The following is a 27,644-nucleotide window of genomic DNA, read 5'->3' on the forward strand; positions in this document are numbered from 1 at the left end:
TGTGATTTTTCCACATTCGGTCCGTGTGAGGTCGGTAAAAAACCCACAAAAATCTTAATGGAGGTTTCTCCATCTTCCAAGGACCAGTTGGTAAAAGACGGATGTCCGATTTCATCACGGACCCATAGACTAGCATTGGCGAGTTTGGACCATACGCAGACACGAGCAGCCCCTGCAGAAGAGCTGGCAGCAGCTAAAGAGTTAAGTGTGGGCTAGTTCGGGGGGTGACCTCTTCCCCTCCGTCCGGTCCTGCAGGTGTCGGCAGCACTGACCTGTCGCTGACCCCGGCGCTGCAGGTAGTAACCCGTGCAGTGCCGGCCCCTCGGCCGGCGGCAGCACTGGCAGCAGCAGCCGGCAGGGGAGCTGCGTACCTCTGTCCCCACCCTGCCATCAGCCGGGGAGGAGTTTGGGAATGTTCAGTTTGTTCAGTAGATGGATGATCGCCTCCCCCGCCGCCTGTGCTGCTTGCAGCATGTGTGATTGAAGAGGCTCCGGTGCCGCCTGCCTCTGCCCATCTCACTCACTCCGGGCTGGCATCTGACAGCAGCCGCCGTGCCCCTGCCCGCTAGCGCTCTCTTGTATCACCCCCGGTCGGATGATTACCGAGGAGGCTGCACATCGCCACCGGCCGCCGACACTTCTGCCTCCCGTTTATTTCTCATGGTTTCTCGCCATTGACTTGTGACTTGGATTAAGAAGAAGGAGGAGAGAGAGATGCCCAGGAGGAAGCAGCAGGCACCAAAACGGGCAGCAGGTAAGCACTGGCAGCAATCTGGTCATATGTCACCCCCTCCCCCCTCCTGCAACTTTCTCCTTACACTTTGTAACTTTGCATGTGCTGGTGCCCACCCTGCTCCTGCTGTCACCTGGGCACTGCTGGGCAGTCCTGCTGTCACCCGGGCACTGCCAGATGCCCTCTTCTCCTCTCCTTCCTCCACTCTTCCCACATTTCTTCCTCTGTCCTGTACACAAGTTGCTTGTTCCCTGCCAGCCGCACCCTCTGGTGGAGCCCAGCTTTCCAGATGATTGCCATCTTGGATGTGACACATGATTGATCGCCTGTCATGTGACCGCCTTTGATCTCTTTATTCTTTGATGGCTATCAATAAATCATTCGCCATGGTAACTGGTGGCGGAGGGAGCTGGTGACAGACACTGCCCTCTGGATCCTCTTACCTGACTCCTCCCCCCCCCCCCCCCTAAGTCGGGGGGAGTCTGCTTTTTTTTTGTGAGAGTTTGTTAAAATTAATAACTTTGATAATTTTGCATGACTTTTATGTTTTTCGGGGGTCCCATCATTGTGACAGGCCTGGTCACTTATGGAAATTCGTCATGGATTTGGGTTTTGTTGAGGACCCCCGGCACAGATTTCCAAGGGGGGGCAAGCCCAAAGGGGGTGTGAGTTATGAGGGGTTAATAAAAGCAGGAACGATTCTGTGAAAACATTGACGTTTATGGGATACAGGGACAATGTAGTAAAGTTTCCGGTGCCCCCACCCTGTGCCAGCTACAAGATCTTAGGAGCGTCTCGGAAAGTTTTTGGCTGGTGGTACAAGTTTGTCTGTTCTCCTTGTACCCACCGTGGGGTTTATTGATTGTTTCGTGAAGAAACTGCTCACGGGCAGGAGACATGGCGGCCTCGTTAATTTCACAATAAAATCTGCGCTCCTGGGTCGTCGGCTAATTCAATCGGGGTAGCGGTGGCTGGGCAGACGTGCGGGGTTGTAGACTTCTGGCCACCTCAGGACAGAGCTTGGTAACTCCTGGATTTGTTTTTGGCTTTTCCTATATTTTGGCCTCTTTGCCCATCCGGTCCGCGCTCCCTGTGAGCTTGGCATGTTATATAAGCCTCCGCACTCAATAAGAAAGGACAATAAAGGCTCGGCCGGGCACAGCAGCTTCTGACCCCTGTGAGGGAATTCTTTTGTCATTTTTTGGGCAGGTCTATATTACTATGAATTTTGTTTTGTGTTCGGGAGGGAATAAAAGTTTTAAAGGGAGAGGGCGAAAAACAAAAGAAAAGAGGAACGAAGGTTAATTGGACGTTAGAGTCAGTAAGTCGGTCACATCTAAAATTCCAGAAGCAGAAGGGACGTTTGCCATTTGATTAATGAGTAATGGAAAGGTTTCCAGCAAGAAGTGAGGAGACTATGTCGCCACGTTCTGGGCCGGCCAGGACATCGTACACATCGAGGGGGCGTCAGCAGCTCACCCCTTGTTCATTATATATATATATTTTTTTACGGTCCAGATACGTTACCTTTAATTGTTTAATATGGAGCGTTCCCTCGTCGCAGTCGCCGCTTCTCCTGAGCCCCGATGATCCTTGTTTGCGGTGACGTAAGGACGACCTAAAGCCTATAATTTCAGGATTACACAAACGCATGCAAATATATTCACGCGGTGGGCTAGTTTTATTCCGCTGAAGTAAATTGATGCAAACACCATACAGCTAAAATCGCCGTGCGCACGCTGTGAATATTTTATGAGCGATTGCCAAGAAAAGGGTTGGGGGGGGGGGGGGGGGTTGGCGGATAACTTTATGTCCGGGGGAGAGTTCTGCTTTAACCTCTTCTTTCCGAGGGTCCGCCGTCCCCTTCTGCGTCCTGTGCTGCATCCATCGGGTGGCTGCACACGGAGATGATTGAGTCCATCGACGCTACCTGCAACGTGCTCCTCGTACGACTGTGTGTAGGTTAATTAAGGAGCAGAATGTACAGTTTTATTTATAGGGGGGGGGGGAGGCAGTGGACCCCAGTAATTTTCTTAAAGCGATTGTTGGAGACGAAGATTACACATTAAATTTCGACCGTTGCAGAATCTCGTGAATTCATGAATATTGCCTTTGCTGGTTGAGAAGCCCCTTTCCCTGATATTATATATAATTAATCCTGCCTTATATCTGCTGTACGAGCCCCCACAATATTAACACTATATTACGATTACACCAGTAGAATTATTTTCCGGTTATGGTTTGCGCTTTTGCTCTGTGTTTCGCCCCCTTACTGCGCTCTTGTGACCGATGGTCAGTTCATTGAACGTTAGTCTGTATTTGGGGCTAACGTAATGTAATCCTAGGCCCGGCTCAAGTGAACAGCAACCGTCTTCATGGCGGCATGTGATCGGTGTGAAGCGTTTATCGATATGGCGCACGACCACTTCATTATCCAGTCCACTAATTTAACGTATAAAGTAGTTTCCCAAGACGGCCACTATTATTACCGTAAGAGATTATAATTTAACCAGTCCGTCTTGCGTCGTGTCCAGTGCGCGGGCAGCGGCTCCGTAATTACGCGACATGTCTCCTCTGACTGGAAATCCTGTGGATAAATCACTGGGCTCTACGTACAGTGGAACTGGGGTAAAATCGGATGCTGATTTTTATTTTTTTCCTCATAAATTTGTATGTGAGGGACAGTAGGCCCGAGGGTCCACACCCCCCCTCAGTGTAGGGCAAATTACCTCCAGCTTTTCACATCGGACTTCACAAAAGCCAAACTAATTTTTTTTTTTATATATATATATTTTTCCCTGAGGTACCCTCATCTTGTAATAACTCGTCACTGCATCCCACCGGTCTCCTGGACTATGTAGGAGCGGGACGTTTCCTCCATGCGTTACGTTCTTTGTTCAACTTGTCGGATTGTGGCGCAATTTAAAAAAAAAAAATGTTCCCAAATTTTCACCACAAAACTGTTAAACTTATAAATGATGTCGATGATGCAAATAATGTCCGTTGTTTGCAGCCATTCGTCTCGTCATTGATGAGTTTGTTAGTCTCTTTGCTGGTGGCGTTAATGTGGGGGACATCACATCGGTGGTCACAGGAAGTCCGTGCCCCCTCTTTCTTGTGACACTTTGTTATATGGAGGCGCTCAGTGTCTCTGGATCAAGGACCGGTCATCTTGGTTAACTGGAAGCCATTGATTATTTCTTAGGAAAGGGAGGAGTGGGGGCGATTCTCCATCCTGTAAGTTACCCGCTTGCGTTTAATGGGGGGCACTCGGGGGGGCTGTATCTGCACTTGATGCTAATCGTAAGTCAAGTGACTGAATCTGGTCTGTGCTAGGCTGATTGAATGAGACAGCTGAGACGCAGATTTGTTTTAAGTCGTCTATTGATTTTCTTCATCTTTGGTATCGGGAGGCGAGTATTAACCCTCTTACTCAGATTATGAATTGTACGGCCGAACACTTTACAGAAGGAGAAAGGCCACTTACCATGGATTAGTAAATGATAATGTCTAACCGTCCTCCTGAGACGCAGCTACCACCGAGACATTTTAATACAGTCGTGGTGCTCTCCTTTAGCGGCGAAGGGTGGTGGGGGTGAGCCATTACGTGCCACATTCCAGTGCATCGGCAAGGAGAGGGTTAATGCCGAAATGGTTATACTGTACAATCCAGGAATCGTTACACCGCCAGGCATATGAGGGTCCGTGACTTTGTGTACACTGCCAATATATATTAGTATAGAAGAGTGTATGTATGTATGTGTGTGTATATATATATATATATATATATATATATATATATATATATATATATATATATATATGTGTGTGTGTACAGCTATACTCAGATCATAGCTATACATTTAAAAAATGTATGTATATATTTATAGGGAAAAGTGTACTTATTGTTATACAAACATACATAAATAAATATATGTATATACATAATCAGCATATGAAGAAGGGTATATGCTGCTATACCAACATATATATGCATGTGTATAATATATATATATATATATATATATAATTAGTCTAACAATATATATGCTTCTCTCTATTTATGTGTGAGATAGAGAGATATATATATATATATCTCACACATAAATAGAGAGAAGCATATATATTGTTAGACTAATTATATATATATATATATATAATCTATTAGTATAACAGCATATAGACTGTTCTCCATTCGCTGGCATATGAAGAAAAGTATACATACTGTTATACTAACATATATACATATGTGTATATATTTCTAGATGTGTATTTAATATGTAGTATTATACACCCGGAGAGAGAAGGAGCCATCTACCCTTATAGTTATATTCTTATCAATGTATAGGTATAAACAAATGCCTATATATTTCCAGAATGCACTGATTTAGATATATAGAGCGAGAGATGTACACCTATACTAATACCCACAGACTCTATAGATATCCGTGTACAACTATATGCATACACTGTACTTATAGAGAGATGTGCACACAGTTGTACCAGGGCACGATATGGTTAACCTACGTAAAGAGATGTATACATATAGGCATACTCCCCATTTATACATTTGACGTAGACATACGTGTGCGTGTGTGTATATGTACATATATATAATGTATATTACACTGTAGGAAGTAGTGTACATATAGTTATATTAACACACTATAGCTAAACATACAGTATACACATACACAGTTGTGCTATATATATATGTGTGTGTGTGTGTGTATATATATATATATATATATATATATATATATATATATAAATGTGTATATACATAAATATGTATGTGTGTGTGTGTGTGTGTGTGTGTGTATATATATATATATATATATATATATATATATATATATATATATATATATATATATATATATATATATATATATATAATATGCACACACACCCACACATACCAATTATTGGGGCATTATCTAAAAGATCAATATGAAAGGAGAATGCAATTGGTTTTATTATTTGCATCTTTTCTGTAGTTAAATTGAAATCCACATTGATGAAATTGTTGCTGAATATCCACACATTGTAATTCTTTTGATATTTGGTAGTTATACTAAATAAAGCCTCCCATCCTCTCCCAAAATGTTAGACGGGGGGAGGGTACCTTTCGTGCGGTAATGATTATATACAGAAGATGTGCGCCACTAACGAGCTGGAAATCCCTGCCCCCCCCCCAACCCAATAGCATCCCGTCGTGGATGTGGGTCCTTGCTCTGTTGTATGGGATCGTCCCCCGCTTTGGACGGGCGCCCGGCTTCACGCTGGTATTACGGAACCGACCGCGTCACAACAAGGGGGAAAAAAAAAGCAAAACAAATAAATAAAAAAGGATGTGAGAAGATAAATCCCTGACTTCAAAAATAACTTCATCTGTCGCTGCTAATGGCTTCTCGGTGCCGACTCTCACCGCTCGCTATTAATTTATGCGCAGTTTGTTTGCCGGTAACCTTGGTGTTTAGAATCAGTTTTTAAATTTTCCACATGAGAGAATTGATGGGCGAAGAAATTCTGTGTTTAGACGAGAGCAGATTTATGACAGAAATAGTGTATCAGAAAGTAACAATTTAGAGAGGAGGGGGCGACGCGTTTTCTAATCGGCACAGGAAATCACAGGGCCGAGACGAGCGAGGATAGTGCCACAGCGTGCGGCCTGAGCATTACATGTAACCTACAGTCCCGGATGTACAGTCACATCATATCTGCACCGCACGCACTCACTAACCTGGTGCTCTGCTTTCAGTGGATACCACAGACCTGTTCACTGCCTTTTATTTTTATCTTCTCAGTTTTTAGGCATTAAAAAAAAAACAAAAAAAAACTGCATTCAAATATATTACAAATGGATTTTTTAATAAATATATTTTTTAATATTTTTAGAATTTGTTTTATTTATTTTATTCATTTTGCATTTTTTTATATATATATATTTTTTTTCCCAATTCTTAACTGTAATGTAAAAAAATCATGCAAAGCTCTGCCAGCATGTTTGGATATTAATGGCACACGGGGAGTTTCATTGACCCTCAGTGTACGCTCCCGCAGGGTGGATTTTTCTTATGTGGATTTGCATAGGTAAAAGACTTTCTGTATTAGTTCCCAAAATCTCCGTTTTATACTGTGGAGAAAATCCGCAGCGTAAATTGAGCGGAGCTACAATTTTAAAATCCGCTGCATGTCAATTAATGCTGTGGATGACAACACGGATTTTACTCTGCAAAGGCTAATTTTGCACATTCCCCCCCCCCCCCCCCTCTGGGAACTTAATTTTGCTATTATTTTCTCCCGACACCGTCATGGGTGATCTAATGACTTTCGGTCAATTCCACTCACCAATCATCAGATAGAACTACCTGATCTTGTCTGAGCGTCAGAGATTAGCTTAAAAAGGGGTGTAAATTGACGATTTATAGACCTATAGCGACTCTAAATACCGAGGTTCGTCATGCAGGATCATACCTGGAATTTTAGTCTCATTGATGCATGCTTTTTTTTTTTTTTTTTTATCTTGCTTTAAAAAACAAAAATGCCCCCCCCCCTAAAAAAAAAATAAATAAAATATATATTTTTTTTTACAAAAGTTTGGAAGCAAAAAAATTGCCAAATTCTTCTAACTCGCATAAGAGATCAATAAAAAAAATGTCATCACGTACGAGGACTGTGGATGTCATAATCTGCCTTTTTGGATATGTTTTTGGAAATATCCCAGTTTTGTTCAGTGATGGATCCAATTGATGCTCTGCTGTAGGACAGTCATCGTATATCTGGTGCATTGGTCTCCGTGAAGAAGAGACGCAACTGATGGACACGATTGGAACAATTTATGCTCAGCTTTGGGACAGGCACCATATATCGGGTGCACTGGTCTCGGTTAGTAGCCATAGGGTTTTGTAGAATACTTTGGTTGATGCATGTGTGCTCAGAGGCTGAGAATGCATGGAGGGATTGCGGACCGATTTCGAGCAAGTCAGGACACAATCACTTGGACTTGTCGGGTAAGTGGTTAGTTGATCTGCCCAAAAATTCACCAGGATCTGTGAAAAAATTCTTGGTCTTGCAACATCGGGTATGAATACAACCCCACAATGATGGTCCTTGATGAGAAATAGCAGAGCGTGAGAAAATCCAGAAAATAAAGATTTTTGTTGGGATTGAAATCATCTTCAACACAAAAAAAATTGAATAGTGTATATATATATATATATATATATATATATATATATATATATATATATAGTACAGACCAAAAGTTTGGACACACCTTCTCATTTAAAGATCTTTCTGTATTTTCATGACTATGAAAATTGTACATTCACACTGAAGGCATCAAAACTATGAATTAACACATGTGAAATTATATACTTAACAAAAAAGTGTGAAACAACTGAAAATATGTCTTAGGCTATGTGCCCACGATGCAGAAATGCTGCATATTTTTTCCGCTTCTCCCTGGCAGGAAAAACGCATGCGTTTTTTACATGCGTTTTTCCCGCCAGGTAGAAGCGTTTGTCAAGCGTCTTTGCATGCATTTCTGCATGCGGGTTATCAAGCTCTTTTCCAAGCGATTTTAGCATCACTTGGAAAAGTGCTTGACAACTTGTTCACACTATATAAATCCATGCAACCAGCATGGATTTATAGTAGTGTGACCAAGTTACTAAAAAGAATAAGAATGGTAAAAAATAAAAAAATAAAGTTTATACTCACCTTCCGGTGTCCTGCCGGTGTATTCTCCACTGCGTCCGGTGTGTTGAGCGGCTCGCGCTGCTGTGAAGGACCTGCGGTGATGTCATTGAGCCGTGTGATGGGTCACATGACTCAGTGACGTCATGGCAGGTCCTTCACAACAGCGTGAGCATTGCAAGAGACTGGACGGAGCACACAAAACACCGGGAGGACATCGGAAGGTAAGTATAAACTTTATTTTTTATTTTAAATTCTTTTTTTTACAGTTTCTATGGTACCCTGGTCTGGATGAGAATCTCCTCTCCTCCGGACTTGGGTACCATCCGCACATAGAAACGCATAATATCCGTGTGTACAAATGTACTGACACGGATATTATGCGTTTCAATGCAAGTCAATGGCGGCGATTACGCTGCGTGTCCGCAAAATTAATGGACATGCTGCGGATTTTTGAGCGCAGCATAAACGCTGCGAAAAATCCGCAGCATGGGCATTGACATTGCGGCTTGTCATTGAGGACCATGGGGGGCGGATTACCAAGCGTTTCCCAAGCGTTTATGCTGCGGAAATTCCGCAGCATAAACGGTTGGAAAACGCATAGTGGGCACACAGCCTTATATTCTAGGTTCTTCAAAGTAGCCACCTTTTGCTTTGATGACTGCTTTGCACACTCTTGGCATTCTCTTGATGAGCTTCAAGAGGTAGTCACCGGAAATGGTCTTCCAACAATCTTGAAGGAGTTCCCAGAGATGCTTAGCACTTGTTGGCCCTTTTGCCTTCACTCTGCGGTCCAGCTCACCCCAAACCATCTCAATTGGGTTCAGGTCTAGTGACTGTGGAGGCCAGGTCATCTGGTGTAGCACCCCATCACTCTCGCTCTTGGTCAAATAGCCCTTACACAGCCTGGAGGTGTGTTTGGGGTCATTGTCCTGTTGAAAAATAAATTATGGTCCAACTAAACGCAAACCGGATGGAATAGCATGCCGCTGCAAGATGCTATGGTAGCCATGCTGGTTCAGTATGCCTTCAATTTTGAATAAATCCCCAACAGTGTCACCAGCAAAGCACCCCCACACTATCACACCTCCTCCTCCATGCTTCACGGTGGGAACCAGGCATGTAGAGTCCATCCGTTCACCTTTTCTGCGTCCCACAAAGCCACGATGGTTGAAACCAAAGATCTCAAATTTGGACTCATCAGACCAAAGCACAGTTTTCCACTGGTCTCATGTCCATTCCTTGTGTTCTTTAGCCCAATAAAGTCTCTTCTGCTTGTTGCCTGTCCTTAGCAGTGGTTTCCTAGCAGCTATTTTACCATGAAGGCCTGCTGCACAAAGTCTCCTCTTAACAGTTGTTGTAGAGATATGTCTGCTGCTAGAACTCTGTGTGGCATTGACCTGGTCTCTAATCTGAGCTCCTAAACTTATCCTCAGAAGCAGAGGTGACTCTTGGTCTTCCTTTCCTGGGGCGGTCCTCATGTGAACCAGTTTCTTTGTAGCGCTTGATGGTTTTTGCAACTGCACTTGGGGACACTTTCAAAGTTTTCCCAATTTTTCGGACTGACTGACCTTCATTTCTTAAAGTAATGATGGCCACTTGTTTTTCTTTACTTAGCTGCTTTTTTCTTGCCATAATACAAATTCAAACAGTCTATTCAGTAGGACTATCAGCTGTGTATCCACCTGACTTCTGCACAACTCAACTGATGGTACCAACCTCATTTATAAGGCAAGAAATCCCACTTATTAGGGTATGTGCACACGATGCAGAAATGAAGCAGAAAATTTCTGCATCATTTCTGCATCTCCCTGGCAGAAAAAACGCATGCAGATTGTGCATGCGTTTTTCCTGCAGAATACATGCGGATCCACATGCAGATTCACATGCGTTTCCGCATGCAGATTGACAAGCGCTTTCCAGGCGATGTTAGCATCACCTGGAAAGTGCTTGATAACTAGGTCACACTATATAAATCCATGCAAACAGCATGGATTTATACAGTGTGAACCGAGAGAGTGTATATACTTACCTCCGATGGCCCGCGCTGTCCTGCTCAATCTGTTCTCCCTCGCCGGCAACTTTGAATTGAAAGACCTGCCGACGTCAGCGTCACGTGACCCGTCACATGACTCTGACGTCACCGCAGGTCCTACAACTCACTGCAAGTGCCGGGAACCAAGCGGGAGCGCTGCGCGGGCCGACAGATGGTAAGAATACATTTATTTTTTATTTTATTCTTGTTTTTACAGCTTTTTTAATGGTACCTGGGTGTGGATGAGACTCTCCTCTCCTCCACACCCGGGTACCATCCGCACATTAGAACGCACCAATTACGCAAGTACAGATGCAGTCTTGCGGAATTGGCGCGTTCTAATGCAAGTCAATGGCGGCGAAATCGCCGCGTTTCCGCAAAATTAATTGACATGCTGCGGATTTTTGACCGCAGCGTTAACGCTGCGGAAAAATCCGCATCATGGGCACAGCACATGCGGATTTCCATTGGGGAACATTGCTTCCCTTCTACCATGCGTTTTTCATGCGTTTCCGCGGCGTTTACGCAACTGCAAAAACGCCGCGGAAACGCATGAAATACGCATCGTGTGAACACAGCCTTAAACCTGACAGTGCACACCTGTGAAGTGAAAACCATTTCCGGTGACTACCTCTTGAAGCTCATCAAGAGAATGCCAAGAATGTGCAAAGCAGTCATCAAAGCAAAAGGTGGCTACTTTGAAGAACCTAGAATATAAGACATATTTTCAGTTGTTTCACACTTTTTTGTTAAGTATATAATTCCACCTGTGTAAATTCATAGTTTTGATGCCTTCAGTGTGAATGTACAATTTTCATAGTCATGAAAATACAGAAAAATCTTTAAATGAGAAGGTGTGTCCAAACTTTTGGTCTGTACTGTATATATATATATATATATATACATATATATATATATATATACAGTGCCTACAAGTAGTATTCAACCCCCTGCAGATTTAGCTGGTTGACACATGCGGAATTAACTTGGCATTGTGACATTTGTACTGTAGATCAGCCTGGAAGTGGGAAATGCACTGCAGCAAATTTTTTTTTTGTTTTTTTTAAAAACGTTAAAAGTTAATTCAGAGTGTCATTTATTATTCAACCCCTCAAACCACAAGAATTCTGTTTGGTCCCCCTAAAGTATTAAGAAGTAGTTCAGGCACCAAGAATAATGAGCTTCACATGTGTGGATTAAAGATCTCTTTTGCCAGCCTTTTCTGACTATTTAAGACCCTCCCCAAACTTGTGAACAGCACTCAGACATGGTCAACATGGGAAAGACAAAGGAGCATTCCAAGGCCATCAGAGACAAGATCGTGGAGGGTACAAAACCCTTTCCAAGGAGTTGGGCCTACCTGTCTCCACTGTTGGGAGCATCATCCGTAAGTGGAAGGCTTATGGAACTACTGTTAGCCTTCCACGGCCTGGACAGCCTTTGAAAGTGTCCTCCCGTGCCGAGGCCAGGCTTGTCCGAAGAGTCAAGGCTAACCCAAGGACAACAAGGAAGGAGCTCCGGGAAGATCTCATGGCAGTGGGGACATTGGTTTCAGTCAATACCATAAGTAACGTACTCCACCGCAATGGTCTCCGTTCCAGACGAGCCCGTAAGGTACCTTTACTTTCAAAGCGTCATGTCAAGGCTCGTCTACAGTTTGCTCATGATCACTTGGAGGACTCTGAGACAGACTGGTTCAAGGTTCTATGGTCTGATGAGACCAAGATCGAGATCTTTGGTGCCAACCACACACGTGACTTTTGGAGACTGGATGGCACTGCATACGACCCCAAGAATACCATCCCTACAGTCAAGCATGGTGGTGGCAGCATCATGCTGTGGGGCTGTTTCTCTGCCAAGGGGCCTGGCCATCTGGTCCGCATCCATGGGAAGATGGATAGCACGGCCTACCTGGAGATTTTGGCCAAGAACCTCCGCTCCTCCATCAAGGATCTTAAGATGGGTCGTAATTTCATCTTCCAACAAGACAACGACCCAAAGCACACAGCCAAGAAAACCAAGGCCTGGTTCAAGAGGGAAAAAGTCAAGGTGTTGGAGTGGCCTAGTCAGTCTCCTGACCTTAACCCAATTGAAAACTTGTGGAAGGAGCTCAAGAATAAAGTACACATGAGACACCCAAAGAACCTAGATAACTTGGAGAAGATCTGCATGGAGGAGTGGGCCAAGATAACTCCACAGACCTGTGCCGGCCTGATCAGGTCTTATAAAAGACGATTATTAGCTGTAATTGCAAACAAGGGTTATTCCACAAAATATTAAACATAGGGGTTGTATAATAATTGACCCACACTTTTATGTTTAAAAATTAATAAAATTCAACTGAGCAACATAACTTTTTGGTTTGTAAGATTTATGCTTCTGTTCATAAAACCTACTCTCGTTTGCAGTTTGAAGGCTCTAACTTATTTGCATCTTATCAAACCAGCTAAATCTGCAGGGGGTTGAATACTACTTGTTAGATCTCCAATTTTTGACCGTCTAAAAAAGCACCAATTTACCATATATTTGCTGCATCCTTAGACACTTTACACCACCTATTGGCAAGTGTATATTGAGCTTAATTTGGCACACTTTTTTTTGCATTTTGAGCCACACGTTTTCCCTCTAAGCCACGCCTACTTGTCAAACAAGCAGAAACATAAGAAATAGGTTTAAAAATGTAGTAGAATGCGTCGCTGTTTGTCTGCGCAGGATGAAAACCTTTCCGGTGGACACAAATGCAGGGCTCGTTGGTGTATCAGTGCACTCCTGCGTCTGATACAGAGGATCACTATGCGTTTTCGGCCTTATCATGTAAACAATATTTTTATTGACTTTCTATAAACAGAAAATGAAAAAATGATAAATGTTGGATTGAACCGTAAATCTTGATTTTTTTCAGCATGGAATGATTAAATGTAATCCCGTTACATGGATTTTTTTTGACAGATTTGATGATTCTTTTTTTTTCCCCACAACGTTTCCCCAGAATAACACTGTTTTCTTATTCTCGGGGTCCGATCGCTGGCTGTAAGTATGGCCGGGGATTACTATTTGTCACCATGGCTCATAATCCTGATAATCTCCTTGTGTTAACAGTGCTTTACCACCTTGACCTTGTGTCGTCTGAGCCGACATAACGACCTGATGTCTGTAATCCGAGAGAAGAGAAACCCTGTGATAGTGGAAGAGCTTTGTCCTGATTTTACAGCTACATTTGAGGCAGGGGGTCCAGGAGGTAAAGCTGGCTGCAGACTAAACCAGCTAGTGTCCACAAATGACCCCACTTACTTCCAGGATATTTTATTAAGGCAAATTTGGCGGCCACTTCCCCATGCCGCCCATTAACTATTGGTTTCTGCAGAACTGAACTGGTCGAGACTTTAAGAACATCTGAAGGCCTCATCGGTGTTAGATCACAGTCGTGTCCAATTTGCAAATAGGACTTGTACTATTCTGGATTATTTACAGTTCAGTGCTGGATTATCAGAATTATGGCAGATCGCCTTTATTTCCTTTGCCTTTTTACACTACAAATAATGAAACTCCTATGTTTGCTGTTCCAGATGCGACATGACAGTAAGGCTATGTTCACACATTGTGTTTTTTCTGCATTTTTTGGATAAGTTTTTTTTTTATGCAAATTTTCAGCTGCATTTTACAGTACCAGCAAAGTCTATGAGATTCCAGAAATCTCATGCTCACACCTTGGTTTTTGTTTCATCAGTATTTTGTGCTTTGCATGTTTTTTTGCAGAATAGAGCATGTCACTTCTTTCAGCATTTTTCACCCATTGGAAGTAATGGGTGGTGAAAAACTGCACCAAAAACCCAGGTGTCAGTTTTTTCAGCGTTTTTTGTGCGAAAACCTGATGAAATAGAATGAGATTTTTTTTCCACTGAACTTTATGTACATGCATAAAGGACAGTGAAAAAAACGCAGCAAAAAAACAAGCAAAATCCTGAACAACTTCCTGGCAAGAGATCAGGTTTTGCTGCAGAAAAAACGCTGAAAAAATGCAATTTGTGAACATAGCCTTAGGCTCATTCAGACGGCTGTTTTTCGCGTACGAGTTCTGTCTGTGTTTTACACGGATATAACTTGTACCTATGATAGTCTATTGGGCTGTTCACATGTACAATTTTTCTCTTTGTGGAACAAGTTTTCCATGCAACACAGCAGAGACACATCCGATATTGATCCGATTGTCGGATCAAAATTGGCAATGCGGTCTATAGGTCTGTGAAAAATATCAGACTGCACTCAGATGCCATCCAAGTGCTGTCCGTTTTCCATGGACTACTAGATAAGCTAGAGAGACTTTTTTTTTTTTCTCAGAGAAAAGCGGATGAAACTCTGAACAAAATCATTACTGAAACTAGGACTGTTTTTCTTGTACGTGAAAAAATTTGCAATCTGAATAAGTCCTTAGGCCGAGTTCACATGTCCCATTATATCATCCATTCGAAACTGTTCCAGTAAACAAAAATACTGGATCAGTTTCAGGCTACGATCACACGTTCAGTATGTGGTCAGTATTTTACCTCAGTATTTGTAAGCTAAAACCAGGAGTGGGTGATAAATACAGAAGTGGTGACGTGTTTCTATTATACTTTCCCTCTGATTGTAAAATACTGACCCAATACTGAACGTGTGAACGTGGCCTCAAACTGATGTAAAACTGATGCACTTTTTAACTGATCCTTCCACATTGACTTCAATGATTTAACAAAAGGATCCAGCATCATTTATTTTAGCCGGACACAAAAGTTCGAAACTGATGCAGTATTTTTGTTTCCTGGATCCATTTCAACAGGATGATAACTGGACATGTGAACTCAGCCTTAGGCCATGTTTGCATGTCCAGTAATCATCCGTTAGAACGGATCCAGCAGCAGTCCGTTGACAAAAAAGTTGTGCAGACACAACTTTTTTGCCCACCTTAAAAAACTGATTTCACCTGGATCCTTTTTTTTTTTTTTTAACATTAAAGTCTATGGAAAATGGATCGGTTAAATTTTCATCCATTTTTCACTAATTTGAAAAGGATCCGGTTTTTACTTACTGGATCAGTTTCAAATAGATGATTATTTGAAAGTTCACGTGTCCAGGAGTATATGTTAAATATGTAAGCAAAAAAAAGGATCCTTTTCAAATGGCTGGAAAATGAATGGCTGTCTAAGGGATTCGTTTTCCATAGACTTTCATGTTAAAAAAACAGATCAAGTTGAAATAATTTTTTTTTAGGCGGATAAAAAAAAAAAGTTGTGTCTACACAACTTTTTTTGTCAACGGATTGTTGCTGAATCCGTTCTAACGGATCATTACTGCGCATGTGAACTTAGCCTTACATATAGTAGTGGTGATATATGCAGAATAGTGGATATTAGTCATACATATAGTATGGTCATTGTTGGTGATACATATAATGGATGGTTAGTATTTCTGAATAGTGATCTCGTCCTTTTATGATATCAGGCTCAACGATGATGATTAGGGATCTATGTGGATAAGGAATGGTGGAACTGGTGGGTTTTGTCAGGAACGTTGGAACTGTGTTCTTCACAGTGGCGGGCCAGGGAATTGTGTACCGTGACAGTGTGTTCTATTGTATGAACAGCTTGTTGGCTCAGTGGTTAGCACTGTTGCTTTACAGCACTAGGGTTCTTCTGGGGTCAAATGCAACCCATGACAACCTCTGCAAGGAGTTTGTATGTTCTCCCCGTGTTTGCATGGGATTTAGGTTTCCTCCGGGTTCTCCGGTTTCCTCCCACACTTCAAGGACCTACTGTTGGAAATTTATATTGTGAGCCCCAATGGGGAGAGAGATTATGTATGTGAAGCGCGTTGGATTAATGGCGCTATATAAGTATAAAAATAGTACATGTTATGTATGCAGTGGGTGCTTCATACACCTGAATATAAATTAAATAGAAAACAGAGAAAAACTAGAGTGGTGAATAAGTAGTAGTCCTGACCATAGGAACTTACAATCTATAAGGGATGGATACAAGAGGTGTAGGATCAGAAAGAGCCAAGTAAAGGCCACCATACACATTAGACTAATTGCTGTGGAACCTGCTGATATTGACCTGTTCGGCCAGCAGTCTAACTTGTATGGAGGTGCCAGATGACTGATAGTCAGGGGAGAAGCTGATCACATATGTCCAATTTCGGACTGTTCTCCCAGAGATGAGCCGCCAGCCGACGTAGCAGCCAGCGGCTTTCTTGTAAAGAAAATGGGAGCTCTTGGCCAAACAAGTGTTCCTGTGTATGGGAGAGTCGGCTGAGGTTGAATGACCGTTTGGCCAACAGCCATCTAATGTGTATGGTCGGCTTTAGACTGTTTTCCAAAGACTAAGGATAATTTTGGCCAAGTTTATCCTTTTTACTTGAGCATCTAGCTTAATAATGACGGTGATCAAGAACAGTAGACATGTCTGTTGGAGAACTGTATTGAAGCCTGTTATCCACGTGTTTGCCGTTGGGTTGCTCTTCATTGTAACTAGTCTTGACCAGTCACCATTATCGTCAAGCTCTGGACTAATCAGTGCTGAAAGGTGTGGGATCAATCTTAAGACAATGTCAATCCTACAGCTTATGCAGAAGATTATATTAAATGTTATGTGGACTACACCTCCCACTTATCAAACAACCAAGCTTCGAACAACAGCGGTAAACTGCCCAGTAATCTGACTTTATTCCACTAATGTTGATGATACATAATGTGTTTATAAATCCAATATCGCATAAATCCTTGCCATATTGTCCAATATAATCTTGTTGGTGACTTTAGTTTCGATAACAAATTTTCAAAACTTTTGTAACTAAAACCACAAGGGGTTGACCAAGAAAAAGATAGACCATATTCTGTTTTTTGTTTTTTTTTGGGAGATACGGTGGTACTCTCATATTTAGGCTGTGTGAATTTGGCAGCCACGTTGACTTTTTCTCGAGTCTCTAGAAAATTACTATAAATAAATCTTTCTAATCTTGAATGACGAATGTTGCGTAGAGATAAAACCATGGTAGCTTTAAGAAAGGCATACAAAGTTTGCCAGTCACTAGAAATAATTTGAGAACAGTCTGCTTTATACCTGAGAGATGGGCATCAGTGTGGCAATAGTTATTTACAGTATCACGGTCTAGTTATTCTTAATTTAGAATGCCCATAGACCATTGCATGAGTCAGCTGTCAGTAAAAAGACAGGTCCCAATTGGTATGGTTGGATCACTCGTCATCCATGCGTCATGTGTGGTATCAAGGTGGAGATGTGAGGTGGTCATATAGGCACTAATTCAGAATGTTAAAACTGCAGACAAGTAATTAGTTTAATGAAGTCAGACAGAATTTAATAACACAAAATACTGCTTGCTCCTCTGTCAGACCTCATTTTTTCGCCTGTTAGACATTATCTTTGAAGGTGGCATCGGTGTGGTGCCCATCGCTGTACCATGATAAAATAATTGTATGTCTTATAATCACATGAAACTGCTTTTGTTTCCTTACACAAACATACACTTATCATCAATTAAAAGATTTCACAACCAAAGCTTATAAAATGACGAAACAGCTCGTAAAATGTATCATGCTGCATAAGGGCATGGTGCCGCTCTGCTGCGGTTCCTGTGCTGCTTTTGTAAACCATGTGTCTGTAATATTTACAAGATTTGGGATCACAGAAGGGAGAATATTTATTAGTATATGTCAGTGTCTATTGCTATATTATATAGGTTACTGGAATTTCACATCCTGGGTGATTAGAAACCCAGTTATGTTTAGTGACCGCCAACAAGCCATAGCTGGTAATAACATCCTCTTCACCACTGTTCAAAATTCACAGGCAGGTGGAATGAGCTTCACCAATAAGGGCAGCCACTATTTATTGTGTGGAGCAATTACCGTATCTGCACAATTGGCACTGTGGGTGGATTTTATTTTTGCCGACCTTTTGTTCACAAGGAGATAATGTGACAATGAAAGGTTATAAGTAGCACTAGTTAACTCTTCAACTCTTCATGTGTATGTATTCTCAAATATCCTGGATTGTTGACCATTAATGTTGGGTTACTTTGGGTTATACTTATTAGGTGGCCATATTGTAATAAAATATTTACTCATAGCAGTTTTGTGAAAATTTGTTCCAAACATTTGATTGGGTTTCTTTGAAATATCTCTCTTAGAATTCTGTGCAGCAAATCTGCTGCATGTGAATATGTCCTAACTTTTAGGTCACCGTAGTTGTATGGAGCCTTTTTTTTTTTTTGTTACTACCTGTGTTTTTTTTTATTGTAGCATTTAGGGGTACATATAGGTTAATGATTAATTTTGTATTTTGAGGAAAATGCTGAAAAAATGGATCTTTAAAGGAGTTCTGTAATCTAATAGACAAAGTGTGCAGTCACTCTAGTGATTAATCTTGCCACTGTGCAATGAGCATACTATCAGGATTCCCCTATATGCGCCGTGTGAATTGACAGTCATGATTTCATGTACTTGATTTGCAAACTGGTGCTCACTAGTCTCACCCGGCTTTTATCCTCTTCTATTGAGAGTATATTGCATACATATGGTCACGTGACTAGCTGTACAGGGGGCATATAGGGGAATTGTGATTATGTGCATTGCACACTGTCACGATCCAGCAGTCATATAGAGTGACTTAAGACTTTCTTTCTTAAAGGGGTTTTACAGGACTTTGATTTTGATGGCCTATCCTCATATTAGGTGGTCAATATCCAATCAGTGGGTGTCCGATACCTAGCACCACTGTGTGCAACCCTCGTGACAACGCCAGAATAGCAAAACCTGGTTTACTTTGTTGTGTATGCTCTTCGGTACTGTAAAGATCTGAGGTTGTGGGTTGTAAGTAATCACCTAGGCAGGTTAGCGATGCAACAATATTTTATTGATCACAGCCATGGTAATAAAGCAATTCCAGGTAAATGGCCAAAATACAGTTCTCTCAGTCCTTAAGTTCCCAATATAGGCTCAGAATTTCCACTGGCTTTGTATAAGGCCATACTCACGGTCTCCCAACTTTTGGTTGGCCCACAGATTTCGTATCTCCAGCCAGTATAGTCTGTAGCCACAGTCCATGATCCTCTAGACGGCAGATAAAACGATGAAAGCACAGGTATCCAGTAGCAGCAGTCCTTTTAAGAAAGTTTAAATCCAAACAACATAATCCATAATGGTAACATGTTTATCCATCCTTCCGAGTCCACGGTCTCCATCCTCTTCCTTCAATCCTTCCACACAACTCTCTAAAACATGTCTCCACTTTCGTCCACTGGGATCAGTCCCCTCCCAGGTCAGAAGTGATCATACCCTCCCCCTTAAACATTCACTGTTCACTAAAACAATGAAGAATATTCTAGAAGCCTTCATCTGAGACTGCCTGTAAGACCCCCTGTGGTGACGGCTCCACTGTGACTCAATCTACACTCACCTAATGAGATTATTGGCTGTTGAAACAATGGACTCCTGAGATAAAGATGAGATTAGTGGAATGCTGGACATTTTACTAGTGAATCTTACATACTGACAAGTAAGCAGAACTCTAAAAAACATAACAAGTAAATCACTAGTAACACACAATAATAATATTGACGAAAATGGTGGTCATTGCTGGAAAAGTATCATAGTCTTTAGTAAGTGGGCAGCTTCTCACAGGTACTTCAGCTCTGCTCACATTAAATTTAATAGGATCTGAGTTAGTGGGGGTGCTGGGTGTCGGAGCACCATTAATCTGATATTGATGACCTAATCCTATGAATTTGATATCAATATTGATAAATTCCGGATAACTCCTTTTAAAGGGTTATAAATGAGTGAATGAATGCGAATAGTAGCAAAACACGGACCCTCTCCTAACTTGTCTAGCAAGGGGGCCGGTATGGCCTTATCTGAGGGGTTGAAATTTTGGTGTTCCTTGGCTTCCATTGTAAACAGAGCAGTAAAGGAAGTTTCAGCGCTCAATGCTTAAAGTGCAGGGAGAGGAGATTACAATTCTGATGTCTGTCCCCTTTTGCATTTTAATTTTAAACTAGATGTTACATGTATAATAAGTGTGTGTGTGTGTATATATATATATATATATAATCTCCGACAACTGACGGAAGTTGCCCCGTTGTGCTTTTCGGATATCAGTACAGAGGGGTACAAACCGTGAGGCACGCAGTGAAGGGGTTAAGGGCTCGACAGGAAATGTGAAATGTCACTTAATTACCTTTGCTCTCCCTACAATGGTAATTTGTGTGCAGCTAAATTTAATAGTTTGCAGGGGGAAAAAAATCTGTTTCTATTTTTCTAAATAGAAGTAGTTTTAATGAAAAAGAATGGCGTATTATATTTTTTCCTGAGTGCTTGTTACCTACTGGCAAATATTTTTACTGTGCTCCAGAGACAGAGAAAATTACAAGGAGTATTTTGGCTGAGAATCCCCCTCTCCCTGAAGGCCTATTTAACAGGAAAGTGTATTTTGTCAAAATTTGGCTGCCGAAAGGGGAAAAAAATAAAAGACAAAAAAACAGCCAAGACGTATATAGCATGAAATCAGAGCTCTGAAGTCATTGCGATCGGGTGCGGCTCCCCAAGATGTCCTATACAAAGTAGCCTGTGATTGGGAAAATGTTACATTTGGAAACCGTATGAAGATACAAATGTACTGAAATGTGATAGAAAAGTCTAATGTCTTGAATGTTATTTTTTTTCCCATTTTTTTTCAAATTGTATATATATATATATATATATATATATATATATATGTGTATATATATTTTATATATATATATATATATATATATATATATATATATATATATATATACACAATTTGAAAAAAATGGGAAAAAAAATAACATGCACTATATATATATATTATTATTATTATTTTTTTTTTTTTTCATTTTTGCTGCACAGCTAGTTATGTTTATTGTACTTTTTTATTGTATCATCTCAAGAAACAAAAAAAGTCAAAGACCAAATTTATTGTATGTTTTAGGCTTCATGCAGAGAAGCGAATAAATCGGACATGGGCTGTCCAATTTTTGATCGGACAGCACAGTGACCCATATTATTCAATAGTGCTATTCAGATGAACAATTTTGCTTTCCGTCCGACTGCCGGTGCGAAAACACCTCTACATGCACTTTTCTTTTTTCTTTTTTTCATTTTCTCTTTTTCTATCTTTATTTCTTCCTCTCTTTTGGATGAGACTTGGCCGTCCAATCTATGGGTGCACAAAAAAAAAAAAATGGATCTCACACAAATTATCCTGGTGGCATTTGATATTTTACAGATACATTTCTTTTATTAACGTAGGAAAATGGATTTGATTGTGTAGATTTTGTTTTTATGTAGCTGTATAAGAACTGATCACACGTGGACATAAAAAAGTGACACACGGATGAAAATCTGATGAAAATTACGGTAGTTGAAAATCATCCCGAGTTATCTGGATAAAAAGATGATTTTTTTCTACGCTTGTCTACAGCCGGCCTTAGTCACATTTTACGTCTCTCTAGACAGTTTTGAAAAGGACTGGGCGTAAGTTGTATTAATGTGATCTAAGGGGTAACGTTTCTCCTTGTGGAGAGTGACATGCTAGGCCTGGCGTGTAAAAGTGAGGAGACTTATAGGCCATGTATGCTCCTCTGGGAAATTTAAATATGCAAATTACATCTTCAGAGAGGAAGAGGACTAGAACCCTAGCGCCACCTATTGAAAGTAGCAATCCTAAAAATCAATATCGACCCTTTAACGAGTCTTGCAATATGACTTAGGATAAAAGCCAAACCAGAATTTCAATTTGCAGGGCTGTGGAGTCGGAGTCGGTGTCCATTTTGGTGGAGTTGGTATAAAATGGCCCGACTTCGACTCCTAAAATATATAATAAGTTGGGTACAGTAGTTCAATGCAGTTTGTGGGGAATATTTTTTCATAAGAATTTGGGAAAGTTATGAAATGTCCAATAAATGTCTGTCCTATTCCTGATCTAAGGGTCTAGACTTTTAGCTGAGATGAATCTGTGCTACAGTAAATTTATCACTTAAACATGAGCCATGTATGAGGGAGTCAGTGTCATGGAAATTGAGGAGTCGGAGGTTTGGCTTACTGACGCCACAGCCATGGTGCAAAGTATGAGATCTGATTTGTCTAGGTGAGAGGCTTAAGACTGGGTTGTAATGGCATGCACTATTATTTTGATGCAAAAAATTGATGTAAAACAAGCCAATCAGTAGGAGGCGTAAAAAAATAGGAAAAATTGTCTACCATGTCGACAAAAATGATCACACTGTAATGGATTTAGTGAATTTTCTGCCTGGTTTAGTTTTATACTTTCGAAATTCTGGACCATAATAATAAATCTTCCGCCCCTACCCCCAGTGTAAATGTACATGTTTATATACAGCATATATATATGTCAACAGTACAGTATCTGCAATGGAGAAAATTGCTCGGCTCCAGACTACTTGATTATCCATTATCAGTAATATAGGATTGTTTCTATAATGTCCCTTTATATGCTCTTTGGAATAGGTGGGCGCTATCCGAGACCTGGCTATAAAGTATCTGGGGTCGCTTCCCATGTATTACCGCTTTTTTATTGCTGCATTGTTGCAGTTTGATCTACATATGTGTCATATAATAATGGCTCTCCTCCCTCCCCTGCTCCAGGAGGATTTACATTATGCTGAATTCTTGTGCACAGTCCATGTCCATATATCACATGGGGAGCACAAAGCTGCACATCACCCGGCTTTTGAACTCTGGCAAAACATTCAGCTTTGCTACAATGTAATAAGTTTGTAGAGCAAACAGAACTGACAATAATTGCAGGATTCAGACGAGCTGCCAAGAATTTCTGGTTGTATGAGGCCGTTGTGCGCTGGTGTATCTGGATGTGAAGAGTGGACGTTGCGGAAATCCAGGTTCATGTATGGTCTATACATGGCTGCCTTCTTGCCCTGATTTATCCGGATTGGATCATTAATAGCGTCTTGTAATATTTTAATGAACTAGAGGTAACTTGTGTAACTCCTTGGGTGAGGTAGGGCAAGCCAACTGTCTGTCTGGGACCACACCCTGAGTATGTCTGGCACGCGTCCTAGATATTAATACTGTGTACCTTGTGTGCACTGCAGGCGGTATACTCCAACCAGCAGCTTATGACAACACTAGTAATAGATACTCTCTGTGGTGGTGTCTACGGGGTTTCCCGAGACTTGCCATTGTATATAGTGGCCCCCATTACTTGTGTCGCCCTTTTATTGTGTGCCTCATGGCGGACTCGGGAGTGTGGAAAGAAGGGGGATTTGATCTCAACATCAAGATGTCCAAGTCTGGATCCAGAAGAATAAATGACTGTATATGTTATAAGCCAGTTTGACCACCAGGAGCCACCTACCCAGGCAATAAGAAGATCAATAAAGATCTCTAAAAAAAGGTACTCCAAAAAAGTTGGGTGCCAGTTCAGTAGCAAAAATTTAGACACTATGGACCCAGCGATTAATTTCTTTGAAGAGCTGCAGAATTTGTTGCGCAGACCAGAAGTGGGCAAAAATATTGCTACTTTTGGCGTTCTCACTTCAATTTCGCCCAGCTTCGCCAGTTTGGCATTACTTACTCCAGATATCTTACTGCAGTTCTGGACTGGAGTAAGATCTGTGGTGCCGCACACGGAGGAGCACGCCACTTTACATGAGCGTCTGACTCCAATACACCCCTTCATCCAGACTAGCAGGAACATCGCTAGTCTTGATGAATCGGACCTATGTCCTTCTTTCCAGTCTTGTGGTATCATGCAGATGCATAATCGTTAATCCCACCAAGGACAATAGGTTTGACCTTACGATAATTCATTGATTAGTACGGTTGAAGTATAAGGGTTTGTACCCCGCTGTCAATTAGATGGATATCAGACTCCTATCTGGAGTTTTTGAGATGCCGAAAGAATAATTGCTGCAATGACCAGGCCAATTTCTAACATAATTTTTTTTGGGATACGTGTTATTTTTGCAGACAGATCACGGATCAATAACAATCAATGTGCCTTTCACATGTCCTTTTTTATTTTCTGCATTTTTTGGTCCACAAAAAAACCTTTGGCTCAAACTTGCCAATGCAAATGAATGGCTCAGCAAAAAAATAAAAAGCACGACACATGGATCTCATCTGTGTATTTTTCTGACTTTAAAGGGTTCGAGAAGCTAAAATTTTTCTTTTCTTTCATACGAGAAAAACGGATGCAACAAGGATTTTGTAATCTGACACATGGACCAAAAATGTGTCCAGCACACTATAAAAACTTCCCACACATATGAGAAAAAATCTAACTGGTGAAACTGGCCTAAAGCTGCATTTACACTGCCCAATTATCATGAATGAGCATTACTAGGAACGCTCGTTTCACGCTAATCGTACGGTGTAAACAGCTTGCCAATCGTACAAAGCTCGTTCGTCGGGTGAATTGATCTTTTGTGCTGTACAAAAATCATCATTCTCGGAAGCGCATCATCTTGTGTAAACAGTACCTGTGCTGTCGAGAAAAATGGAAACCTATGTACACTGAACGCTCTATTACGGATCAGTGCGATCTGAACAGCAGTTGTTCGGTGTGAAAAGTCTATGAAACGACCACTAGCCATATAATAAAGAACAAAATAATAGGAACTAAAGGTGCATTTACAATGGTCAGAAACAGACGTTGTTATGAATGGTTGTTCCCGATAATCTTACAGTGTAAACAGGCTATGGAATACCTGATGAATGAGCAAAACGTTTGTTTATTGAGTGAAATGATCTTTTGCCATTCTTGACTGCACATCGTCTTGTGTAAACAGGACTTGTGCTGCCGAGAACAATGACAGTCTATGCGCATAGAGTTAAACAAGTAGGTGATTGGCGATTAGTGTACACGGACCTTTGACAGCTCCATGTGGAATCATAAATATATTACATGAGTGATCTGCTCGGCCCCAGTTTCCTATGCGGGATCTACTACATAAATATTGATCCACTTTCTGGAGACTTCAATTTGCCACAATAAAGTAATGAGCGCTTTGCCTGTGGGGTCACTGCGAGTCGCACTGTGAGAGTTTAGTTTAATAGATGCCATTATAAAGGGAGTGCCGGGTGATGAACATGAACACAGTGTGAAAATCACCACCTGCTTTAATCATTTTCTCATCTACTTTAATGAGTTTTTTATTTATTATAAGCAATTTCCAAATCCCCATTTAAACTGCTCATTGATGTTCCTGGGCAGGGTGTGACCGTGCATGAAGCGCTGCACGGAGCCTCTGTGTGTGGGGAGCTCATGGTTACACATATGCTGGGACTTGTGATCGAACCTGATCCGGTGGTTTTCTGTCTCCACCTACTGTAGACTATTTCAGCTGGGTTTCCAGTGGCCGTCTTGCGGCACTAAACGACTGCCCGACGGCTACATATTTGCCCATTGGTGGCCTTTTAATATCCTCTTTAGACTGGCTGACCACATCTCCCATGCTTACCGAACATCTGGGTAATAGGTCGTTAAGTGCGCCACTTGTGCTGCCGAGAACAATTACAGCTTATGTCCTGTTTACACAAGACTATGTGCTGCCGAGAATGATGATTTGTGCAGCCTAAAAGATCATTTCACACAATGAATGAACATTTTGCTCGTACGTCAGGTAATCGGCAGCCTGTTATACTCAGCACGATTATCCGGAATAACCTTTTGTCTATTAATTTCTGTTTATTTATTATGCTTGCTTATATAGCGCCATCATATTCCACAGTGCTGTATACACATCATCATCACTGTCCCCATTGGGGCTCACAATTTGATTTGATTTGAGCCCAGGTCACCATTGTTGCAAGGCTGCAGTGCTAACCACTGAGCCACTGTGCTGCCCACATGTCTATAATCTTGGACACCTCTTTTCAGTCTAAAGAGCATACACCGTACATTACTATCCCTCCAGCTGTGCCCTGGACTACTGGCTCTCCATCTGCATAGTCTCAGGTTGGATACACCTAGATCTGCGTGATTTTGGACACCAGGATCTGATCCTTATGTTGCTGCATATTTATGGCTGCGTCTGGAGAGCTTGTGGCGATGTACATCTTGTTTGCAGAAACACACTGGGACGCAGAACAAGGAGACAGATGTTACATGAGCTCAGACAGAACCTCCAGACAGGAAGATGCAGCGCTAGCTGAAGACGCTGCCATATGAGCGAGCATGTGCCGGGGCGGCCATATTCATTACATGACCCCTGTACTGTACCGACTGAGAAAAAAGGGAACAAGTGGAACTTTTTGCATCTAGATTTCACACAGTTTTCATGTAAGAGTAAAAGATGTTCTTGAATTTTAGCCCTGCGCTTATAAATCAGTAGATCTGCTATTTAAAGGGAATCTGTCAGTAGGATCAACCTTCCTAAGCCATCTCTATGGGCATGTAGGTCATAGGAAACTGAATAAAATTATACCTTGAAATTTGTGATTTGTTGTTTTATTTCAGGGAAATCCATGTTTTTCTTAATATGTTAAGATCTATGGGCCGGACATAGATCTCCCTGACAATCTGCCTCCAGAGCTTATATTAAATGATAGGGGGTGTTACCAGTGTGAGACATGTAGATCAGGAGAGCAGACTGTCAGTCATTACATGTCTCACACTGGTAACACGTCCTTTCATTTCATATAAGCTCTAGAGGCCGATTCTCAGGGAGATCTATGTCCCGCCCAGAGATCTTAATAGCCCTGGAATAAGACATTGGATCGTAGATGTCAAGGTATTATTTTAATCAATTTTCTATAGCCTGCATGCCCATATAGATGGTTTATGACGGTTGATGCAACTGACATGTTCCATTTCAGACTCCTCTCCTCCATTTCTGTCCTGCAGTTTCCTGAGAATTATGTTTTTATTACTGGTGATTTACTTGGAGTTTACAACCTTCTCTTCTGTGTAAGTGACCTGCTGAGCTTATGCTTATAAATAACAACTAACAAGAACAGCAGAGCAGGAGTATAAAGCATGAGGGATAGCGAGCAGTAGCTGGAGCCTCGAAGGAGACAGAAGGGTGGGTTTTTGTGTCTCCTAAGGAAGCAGAGCTTTAGTGTAAAGAATGTGGGAGGAATAGATCTGAAGCCTGAATTTCTGATGAGAAAGG

General features: G+C 41.5%; 1 protein-coding gene across 2 annotated transcripts in view; it reads left to right on the forward strand.

Annotated features, from left to right (window-relative positions):
- Positions 1–366: 366 nt before the first annotated feature.
- TSHZ2 (teashirt zinc finger homeobox 2) overlaps positions 367–27,644 on the forward strand; it is a 185,099-nt gene continuing 157,821 nt past the window's right edge. Inside the window, exon 1 of one of the 2 annotated variants that reach the window (XM_073682742.1) lies at positions 367–754. Coding sequence is in view for 1 of the 2 variants with exons in the window: in XM_073682741.1 (XP_073538842.1) it covers positions 715–754 (40 nt within the window). In the remaining variant the exon portion in view is untranslated. The remainder of the gene's footprint in view (positions 755–27,644) is intronic. The other variant, XM_073682741.1, reaches the window with a different exon arrangement.

This window comes from Phyllobates terribilis, unplaced genomic scaffold (genome assembly GCF_046119375.1).
Source record: "Phyllobates terribilis strain yellow unplaced genomic scaffold, ASM4611937v1 Scaffold_5__5_contigs__length_657084704, whole genome shotgun sequence".
Lineage (NCBI taxonomy): Eukaryota > Metazoa > Chordata > Amphibia > Anura > Dendrobatidae > Phyllobates > Phyllobates terribilis.